This window comes from Chrysochloris asiatica, unplaced genomic scaffold, assembly GCF_000296735.1.
Source record: "Chrysochloris asiatica unplaced genomic scaffold, ChrAsi1.0 scaffold00158, whole genome shotgun sequence".
Lineage (NCBI taxonomy): Eukaryota > Metazoa > Chordata > Mammalia > Afrosoricida > Chrysochloridae > Chrysochloris > Chrysochloris asiatica.
The window spans coordinates 2,594,338-2,604,776 of NW_006408676.1; the positions used below are offsets into that span (position 1 = coordinate 2,594,338).

At 37.6% G+C, this 10,439-nt stretch overlaps 1 protein-coding gene across 4 annotated transcripts in view; it reads right to left on the reverse strand.

Moving 5' to 3' along the window:
* Window positions 1-658: 658 nt before the first annotated feature.
* Window positions 659-10,439, reverse strand: part of LOC102835002 (opioid-binding protein/cell adhesion molecule-like) — a 2,270,024-nt gene continuing 2,260,243 nt past the window's right edge. For 2 of the 4 annotated variants that reach the window (XM_006871004.1, XM_006871002.1), the window contains exon 8: window positions 659-1,247. In XM_006871004.1, the coding sequence (XP_006871066.1) occupies window positions 1,147-1,247 (101 nt within the window). In that variant the 3' untranslated portion in view covers window positions 659-1,146. The remainder of the gene's footprint in view (window positions 1,248-10,439) is intronic. The other 2 variants (XM_006871001.1, XM_006871003.1) reach the window with 2 other exon arrangements.

Genomic DNA, 10,439 nt, shown 5'->3' on the forward strand with positions numbered 1-10,439 from the left:
AAAGAGTCCATGGCACAGGGTATTGCTTTTCTATGCTGTTAGCCTGTGAGATCATTGGCTTTCACATGATAAGTCGATAGATAAATTTAAAGATGTCAATACCTGCTGATGGTAGAGGATAAGTGAATAAGAGCAGTATCAGTAAAATCTGATTAGAGATAAATATGGCAATGAATAAATAGTAGTGAGAAAGGAAATAAAAGTGTTAGATAATTACATTGCTAGATTGATAGATTAAATAGATTGCTAGAGAGGAAGACAGGTGGGCAGGTAATTTGGAGGATAGAAAAACCAAAAGTTAAGTAGATGGATAGCCATATGATGACTCTGATAGATAATGTGATGAGACCTAGAGAATCTACCATATGTCAGTCATGCTTTTATGAGTTTGCCAGCATTGTTTTCAACAGTTCTTTCTTCCAGATTCCTTCTCCAGCTTTTGGTCATGACTTCCACATTTTTAGTTTTGACTTGCAGGCTGAGTTCCACAACTCTCATCTCTGTAGCAAGTAGAGAAAGCTGGTAGGGCACAAATGCTAGACAAGATGACAAGATTTTACATATATATATGCATGTGCATCTGGATATATTGAGAACATTTCCCAGAAAGAAAAGATGTGAACCCGAATGTAATTAGATAATAATAGATTTTGAGGAAGGGATATGTACATTATAATCAGGAAAAATGGTCCAAATCTTATATGACACAGATAATAGGACACGTAGATGTAACTCTCACTGTGCACTACATATGAGTTGAGTTGTGTCTTCAGGGCGTTTATCATGAGGCATATTTGTGCCCAAATGGAACTTATGGTTTGGTGTGTATGGGGTGGTTGTGATGGTGATGAGGAGAAAAGTAGAGGAAAGGGAAGGGCCAAGGTAGCAGGAGCAGATTCCATTTTTGAACACACCAATGAATGATTATCCTACATAAAGTAGAACCCTGCCCACCCCTCCCCAACCCCATTCATTCAAGCTGGAAAAAAAAGTCAAACAAACAAGCAAAAAAACAAAACAAAACAAAAAAAAAACAAACAAAAAAAGAACAGAAACAAACAGAAGAACTGGTTTGCCCTCCACAATGTAGAGTAAAGTCTGTAGTATTGAGAAGCAGACGTTGCTTGGAGGACCTATGGATTCATATCAAAACTTGATGAAGAAGTGGGCAAAGAGGGTCCCTGCTAGCCAGAGACAAGCCAGCGCTCTAGAGGCAGAGTTTACACCATCAATGACTGCTCCAGGCCCTGTACATGGAGAGAGAAACAGGTCATTAGCATTCACCAAAGGCCATGCAGTTACCCACTGACAAACAGATGCACAGACATGCTTCCCTGTAAACATTATCCCATATCTTGCCCTGAAGCACTCACCCTTCCAGGTGTGGACAATGTGGACATGTAATTAGAATCCCTAAGGGGCAAATCACTGGTGTGTCTTGAATAACCCACTCTGAAAGACTAGGGTTTTTAAAAACTAAAAGTAGGTGCTGAGTGTGGTCATTTAGGATTGGGATAAAATGTTAGGGCAACAGACAGGGACAAATGTGGCAGGAATTATCCTCAGATTGTTCCCAGCACAGACAGAGAAAGGGGAACGAGACATGGAGGCCAGAGAGGTTCCAGAGCGACAGAAGCAGGTGAAGAGGAGAGGTAAAAAGACATTTTGTGAACAAGTGTCTAGGTTCTAATGTGGCAGACTTTTTCACACTTGCTATGTGTGACTTAGGTATTGTGAAGGCTGCCCCTGAAACAACTAGAAAGAATGGCTAAGTATGTATCCTTAAGAGTTCTGACAACTGTGAATGGGTTTATTTTATTGGTCACTGGCGACTCCAAATGTGTACTCATTCTCCAAGTGGTCATGCAATGATTCTGCCTGAAGTAATTCTCCCTTTACTTTTCTTCTTTCCTCTTCCCTGATTGCACATCCTCAATCATTCACATTTCTTTATGCTACAAGCCCTTGGATTTGTGAGTTCCAACCCTCTCCCATCATACACTAAGCCTACAAAAGACATATCTCATGAAATGTGATTGTTTTGGTCTGCCCAGAAGGGCTAGGGTAGACGTATCAATGGCTAACTCTACTTTTGGCTTCCTTCATCACCTTTATTCATAAACCCAAGGACATAGGGTCATAAAAAAAGACCAGTTGGACTGCAAGGAGGGTCAAGAAAAAGTCAAACAAACAAGAAAAGAAACAAACAAACTTGTTTGCCTGCTGCACTATAGAGTAAATTTTGGGGTATGGAGACGCAGACATGATCCCAGAGAGAGAAAAATGGATTATAGTCATAAGAATAAAAGCTGACAAAAGACCCTCCTGTCAGACCAGTAACCAGCAACAGAATTGCATGCAGGAGCCAACAGGGTGCTGCTACCATCTCAAATTAGGACTCACTGCCTCTCTTGTGAGCACATTGCCCCACTCTAAATAAATATGGCTATTTTAAAATATGAGATGCTGTCTGCTTATAACACAGGACCCAAGTTAACTGTCTACCAAATTATGTGGGCCTAAACCTCACCTGAGGAGAGTGCATATACCTTGTCCTTTGAAACATACAGGTTTTCCTTTCAGTAATGAGCAGCCAGACTGTATCTTCTTTCAGGAATTTCAACATGGACATTTTTCTTCTGATTGTCAATTTTTGCAATCAACTAAAATTTCATGTTTGCTTGACAGCTTGATGGTCTGGCTCTTATAGTTGTACTTTTTGTTACAGGTCATTTACCAGCAAGAGCAGGATTCAGGGCCTAAGGCAGTACTATTGTTCGTTTGGGAGGATTCACATATGTTTGGAAAGTAGCCTAGATCTTGGGCCTCCACCATCCTAGATATAGATTCTAAGGAATCATGTTAGACTACAAAGTTGGATATGATCACAGTTAAAGCTCAAGGTCATTTCCACACTAAGTAATTATCATCTTCAAAAGATGAATGGCTTTTATTTTTGAGTATATAAAGAAATTAGCAATGAAGATGTATAAAGCCCATTTGTTACTTTAAGATTAACTTTCATGTGTTTATATACATGCGTTTGTATACATACTGTATATATATGACAAATTATGTGAATATATATAGAGAGAGTCCTGGTGTGGGGCTATGAATTAATGCGCCAGACTGCAGAGCCATTTGAACTGCAAGGCCGGTGGTTCAAGCTCACCAGCAGCTCCTCAGAAACCCTATACAGGGTCACTATGGGTCAGAATTGACTTGACGGCGCTTAACAACAACAAATGTATATATGAAATATACGTGCATATATATGTATATTCAAGTAGTCTAGTGTACGATGTTGGTATTGACTTAAATAATTGAAGCTCTAATACTCTCCTCTCGAAAAAAAGAAAAAAAAAAATCTTTAGGAATGACATTTTTTTCAAGTTTTACCAGTAGAATCAGCATTTCTGTATACATCAAACTATCACTTGTTTTTGTTAGGTGTCATTAAGACAGATCCGACTGATGCACAAGGGAATGAAACACTGCTTAGCTATATGCTATTTTCCTAATTGTTACATTTAAGCCCAATTCTTTTGACATAGTGTCAGTCCATCTTGCTGGGGGTGGGGTGGGGTGGGCTTTCTATTTTTTGCTGACCCTCCACTTTACCAAATATGATATCCTTCTCCAGGGACTGGCCCCTCCTGAGAATGTGTCCAAAATAATAAGAGACAAAGTCTCGACATCCTGACTTCTAAGGAGTATTCTGGCTGTACTGCTCCAAGTTCATATTACTTAAAATATTCTTCTCCAATACCATAATTCATATGCATCTATTTATCTATGGTCTTCCTGACTCATTGTCCAACTTGCATCTGAGGCATATGGCTTGGGTCAGGCACACTTTAGTCCTCAAAGTGATCTCTTTAGTCTTTAAAACTTTATAGTTTTCATTGTATAGGTCTTTTGTTTCTGTGGTTAGATTTATTCCTAAATATTTCATTCTTTGGGTGACTATCACAAATGGTATTACTTTGCTAATTTCCTTTTCAGACTTGTCCTTACTAGTATAGAGGAATCCAAGTGATTTTTTACTGTTGATCTTGTAGCCTGCCACTTTGCTGAATCCTCCAGTAAGTTTCAGTAGTGTTTTTTGCTGAGTCCTTGGAGTTTTCTATGTATAGGATCATGTCATCTGCAAATAGAGAGCATTGTACAGTTTCATTGCCATTTTGGATTCCTTTAATTTCCATATAGCTCTGGCTAAGACTTGCAACACAGTATTGAGTAAGAGTGGTGATAAAGGGCATCCTTGTCTGGTTCCAGTTCAAAAAGGACAAGTTTTCAGTTTCTCACCATTGAGAGTGATGTGGCTGCTGTTTTTATATGGTAGTGGTGGTGGATGTGTGCCATGAGTTGGTTCCAACTATTTGCTCTTAATTATGTTGAGGAATTTCCCTTCAATTCCTACTTTGTTGAGTATTTTTATCGGGAATGGATGTTGGATTTTGTCAGATGCCTTTTCTGCATCAATTGATAAGATCAAGAGGTTCTTTTCCTTTTTCAGTTTTTAACTTTATATGGTGGAATAAATTGTTTTTCTAATATTGAGCCATCCTTGCATCCCTGATATGAATCCCATTTGATCATGATGTATTACTTTTTTGATATGTTGTTGAATTCTCTTGACTAGGATACAGTTGAGAATTTTAATATCTGTTTATGAAGTATATTCGTCTATATTTTTTTTAGTGATGTCCTTCCCTGGTTTTGGTATGAGGGTTATGCTTGCTTCATAAAATGCGTTAGGAAGTTTTCCAGCCTCTTCTATATTCTGAAATAGTTTGAGTAGAATTGGTGAGAACTCTTCTCTGAACATTTCGTAAAGTTCACCAGTGAAGCCATCTGGGCCTGGACTCTTTATGGTTGGGAGTTTTCATGACCTAATCAATGTCTTGTTTTGTTATATGTCTGTTCAAGTTTTCTGCTTAACTCTGTATAAGTTTATGTAGGTTGTGTTTTTCTAAAAATGTATTCATCTCCTCTAGATTTTCAAATTTGATGGAGTACAACTCTTCAGAGTGTTCTGTTATTATCCTTTATATTGCCATTTGTTCTGTTGTGACATCACTCATGTGGTTTCTTATGCATGTTATTTGTGTCTCCTCCCTCTTTTGTTAGGTTTGACAGTGGTTTGTCAGTTTTATTTATTCTTCCAGAGAACCAGCTTGTCTTGTTGATTCATTCTGTAGTATTTGTTTTAACCTTTATTATTCCTTTTCTTCTGGTGACTGTAATTTTACTTTGCTGGTCTTTTTCTAATTGTTGGAGATGTTGTATTAATGTGTTGATTTTGTTTTTTTTTTGTTTTGTTTTGTTTTTTTTCTTTGTGGATGTGCGCATGTATTGCAGCAAATTGTCCACTCAGAAATGCTTTTGCCATGGCCCAAAGAATTTGGTAAGCTGTGTTTTCATTCTCATTTGTTGCTAGGAATTGTTTGATTTCACATTTTATTTGTTGTAATATCCAGTAGCTTTCAAGTTATTCAGTTTCCATGATTTTGATTTTATTTCCTTTATCTCACTATTGTTGGTTTCTAATTTTATAGCATTGTGGTCTGAGAAGATGCTTTGTAGTATTTTGATGTTTTTAAATTTATGGAGGCTTGTTTTGTGGCCTAACACATGGTCTATTCTGAGGAATGTTCCATGTGCACTGGAGAAGAATGTATATTGCGCTGTTGTTGAGTTGACTGCTTTGTACACATCTATGAGGTCAAGGTGGTTGATTGTATTGTTTAGTTTTGCTGTGTCTTTGTTGAGTTTCTTTATGATTATTCTATCCTTTTTCAAAAGTGGTGTAATAAATTTACCACTATTATTTTAGACTTGTCTGTTGCTTTCTTTCTATTAAGGTTTGCTTTATGTATTTTGGTGCTCTTCAGTTGGGAGCATAGATATTTATTCTGGTTATGTTTTCTTGTACAATTGACAAAATGAGATAATGCCCTTTGTCTCTTCTGCTGGTTTTTGCCTTTAAGTTAATTTTTTCAGAGATTAGTATAGCCCCATCTGCTCATTTTTTATTGCAATTAGCTTGGTATATTTTTTCCATGCTTTAAATTTTAATCTGTGTTTGTCTTTGTATAGTATTAAGATATGTCTCTTGTAGACAGCATATTGAAGGATCTTGATTTCTTATCCATTCTGCCACTCTCTATTGACTGGTGCATTTAATCTGCTGACATTCAATGTAATTATCAATGTTGTTAAGTACCATGGAGTCGGTTCTGACTTGACTCGACTCATAGTGACTCTGCATAGGGTTTCCGAGGCTGCAAATCTTTATGCCTTATCGTTCTCCTGCGGAACTGCTGGTAGTTTCGAACTGCTGACTTTGAGGTTAGCAGCCCGATTCGTAACCACTATGCTACCGGAGCTCCTTATCGATAGGTATGAATTAATTGCTGTCATTATGTTTTTTTTGTTTTTTGGGGTTCTGCTGGTTTCTTTGTTCTATATGCCTACCTGTGCTGAGTTCATTTTTGTGTGTGCTTTTTCTTGTTGGTTTCCTCATAGTTTTAATGTTTCCATGTTCTTTCCTTTTCTTGATATGTGTGAAATAAATGTTTCTTAAGGTTACCCTATGTTTGATTAACTTTTCCCTTCTTTTAAAACTGTCTGTTTTATTCTAAAATCTACTTGACCGCCTTACCAACTAGATCTCTGTTCCTATATTTCCCCCTTATTTCACATTGTAGTTGTTTTGATCATAGACTGACCTCCCAGATCCTCTGATTTCATATATGTAGTTTTGTTCTGCTCTATACTCTGACTGCAGGGTTGGTGGTTCAAGCTCACCAGCTGCTCCTTGGAAACCCTATAAGGGTTGCTATGGGTCAGAACTGACTTGATGGCACTTCACAACAAGACTCTTACAACTCTTGACTGAGTTCTGGGTGGTAAAGCCATGTATATCAGTCTCTGGTGGTTTTTTGTTCTTGTTGGTTCTCAGTCCAAAGAACTCCCTTTAGAATTTTTTGAAGTGCTGGCTTGGCTTTTTAAAAGTTCCTTAACTTCTGTTGATCCTGGGACATTTTGATTATACCCTTATATTTGACTGACAACTTTCCTGGGTAAACAATTCTTGTTTGGCAGTTTTTTGTTTTTTTTCCTCAGGGTTTTGTAGATGTCTCCCCGTTGCCTTCTTGCCTGCATGGTTCCTACTGAGAGATCAGAGCTTAATCTTACTTGTCATTGTAGGTAATACTTCTTTTTTCCTCAGCTGCTTTCAGGATTCTCTCCTTGTCTTTGATTTTGGAGAGTTTGATTACGATATGTCTTTGTTATTTTTTGGGGGGTATAGCCTTCCTGAGATTCATTCAGCTTCTTGAATGTTTATCTTCTCATCTTTCAGGATGTTACGGAATTTTTTTTCCAGGACCTCTTCAACTGTCTGCTCTGTGGTTTTCTGTGATTCTTCCTTTCGGGGACTTTAATCACCAGTAGGTTATCCCTCTAAGTGTTGTCCCACTTGAATCTTAGACTTTCTTTAGATTATTTTTTGATCCTTGTTTTCTGCCTGCTCTTCTGTCTTAGCAGTATTGAGAGAATTGTTTTCAAGCTCACTGATTCTGGCCTCTCCATGCTTTCAATTCTACTCCTTTACCCTTTCAGTGTATTGTCCATTTCTGATATTTTTGTTTTAATCATCTGGACCTCTTTTTTGCAGGTTTTGAATTACTTTCAGTGCTATTTCTATCTTATTTGATTGTTCCTGAAACACTTTCATGACTTCTTCCTTATTTTCATGAATTCCATATTGGGCAGTTCCAAAGCCTGCACTCCTTCCAGTGGAAATTATAGGTCTACCATCAGCTCATGTATTTGAAGCTACTTTGTCTTGTTTCTGGACATGAGTAGACATTTTCTTTTGCTTTTTAGGCATCATGGTGCTGTTGTATTTTCAATAATTAAATGAATGTATATTGGTGTACTCTTAAGCTCTCTGACTGCATCTTGGTAGATGTGATTGGGAGATGGGCTTCTCTCTTTACTTACTCAACTCAGAGTGATTTTAGCAGGTGTTGGTTATTTATGCTGTTCTGGTGTATAGCAGCTGACATTGGTTCTTGCCTTGATGGTGGGATTTTATAGTGTGCAATTGTGGCTTGGTTGTATGATGACAATTGTTGTCTATTGTTGGGTAAGGCACAGACAGAGGAGCCCCATCCCCAAGATAAAAGAGGACCAAAAAAACAGACTTGACATTAAAGTCCCAAATCACCAAAAAACATAGCAAATGTGAATAAGACTTTATTGCTCTGTTTTGGCTTCTTGCCTTCAAAGCTGCCAGAGATGTTTTAAGATGTTAATTTTGCACCTTATGATGTAACACGGGATTTTGTTTTTTTGCCCTTTTTCTTTCTTTCTTTTTTGCATCTCCTCAAGCCTGTTCAGGTGTTTCTCCTATTGAGAATCAGCTCAGGGCTGGCCAGACCCATTTTGAAAGATATTCCTGTTTTAAGCAGTTCCTATTGACTCTTCCCCTGTCTTCAACTCTGCACCCAGAGATCCTTGCTCTGCAGATCTGTGCACACACATGAGTAGTGGACCTTCTCAAGTAAAGAGAGATGACCACTCACTCAAGTATCCTCTCTGGTCTCCAAAGTGAAAGTGGGTAGAAAGAAGAAAATAAAAGAATGAAAAAGAAATGTTCACACTGTTGCCTCTGAGGATTTTTCTGACCTCTGCTATGGGAATGCTCTCTTGACCTTGTAGGAGCAGTCCTTCCTGTTCATAATGGCCACTGCAAATCAGAAAAAAACCTCCTTCCTGGTTCCTGCTCCAAACCCATTTGTGGTAAGCCTTTGATCCTTCTAAGTATTCTGTTAAATGAAGTTCAGAGTTCCAGGACTGTCCTTTGAACCTATTTTAACCAGTATTCTGTGTCATTAATGGTGGAGGTCTGTGCAGCCTTTCTCCCTAGTCTGCCAGGAAACCCCACCTCCTTTAGTCTTTAAAATTTTAAAGAGGTCTTTTTTGGAATGCAGTCTGTCAGTTGATTTCCTGACTGCTGCTTCCATGAGTGTTGATTGTAGATTCAAGCATAATGAAGTCTTTGACAACATCAGTCTTTCCTCCATTTACCATGATGTTTTCTATTGATACAGTTGTGAGGATTTTTGTTTTCTCTGCATTGAGGTGCAATCATACTGAAGGCTATGGCCTTTGATGTTCTTTAGTAAGAATTTTAAGTCCTCTTTGCTTTCAGAAAGCAAGGTTGCATCATCTGCATATTGTAGGTGATTAATGAGTCTTTCTCTAATCCTGATGCCATGTTCTTCTTAATATAATCCAGCTTCTCAGTTTATTTGCTCAGCATATAGATTGAATAAGTATGAGAAAACAAAACAACCCTGGCACAGTCTTCTGATCTTAAACTATTCAACAACCCATTGTTATGTTCTAATGACTACCTTGTTTTGTATACCAGTTCTGCAAAAATACAATAAAGTGTTATGGGATAATTTTCTTCACAGTGCTATCCATAGTGTTCCATAGAGTCAAAAGCTTTTGTATATCAATAAAGTACAAGTAAACATCTTTCTGGTATTCTCTGCTTTCAGACATCTGCTTTCACATACCATCTGACATCAGCAAAGAAAACTCTACTTCCAAGTGTTTTCTAAATTTGAATTGAATTTATGACAATTCCTGTTGTTGTACTGTGTCCACTGTTCTTGATTATCTCAGTAAAATTTTACTTGCATGTGATAATAATGCTATTGTTCCTTGGTACCTGCATTTCATTGGTAAAATTTAACTTGGGTATGATATTAATGATATTATTCCATGATTTCCACATTTCATTGGGTTGCCTCTCTTTGGAATGGGCACAAAGATGGATCTCTTCTAATCAGCTGGCAAGATACGTCTTCCAAATTTCTTGCCATAGATGAGTGAGTGCTTCCACAGCTGTATCATTATGTTGAAAGATTTCAGTTTGCATTGAAACAATTCCTGGAGCCTTGTTTTTCACTATTGCCTTCAATGCAGGTTGGACTTCTTCCTTCAATACCACCAAAATAGACCAATTATTTTTGTTTAATGAATCTGTGTGTTGCTTCCATGTTGTTTTGATTTTTCTATATCATTCAACATTTTGCCCAAATAATCCTTCAGTGTTGAAAATCAAGGATTGAACTTTCAGTTCTTTCAGTCTGAGAAATGCTGAGTGTGTTCTTTTACTTTTGTTTGCTAACTAAAGAGTTTTTACATTTAATTATAGTACTTTATTTTGCCTTCACAAGCTGCCCTTTGAAAATTTCTGTTCATCTTTTACTTCCTCATTTCATTTCTTCCAGTCAAATTAGCTTCTCTACACCCAAGAGCTACAATCATACATGGACAGAGAACTTCCAGAGGTTCAAGCTGGATTCAGAAGAGGCCGTGGAACGAGAGATATCATTGCTGATGTCCGATGG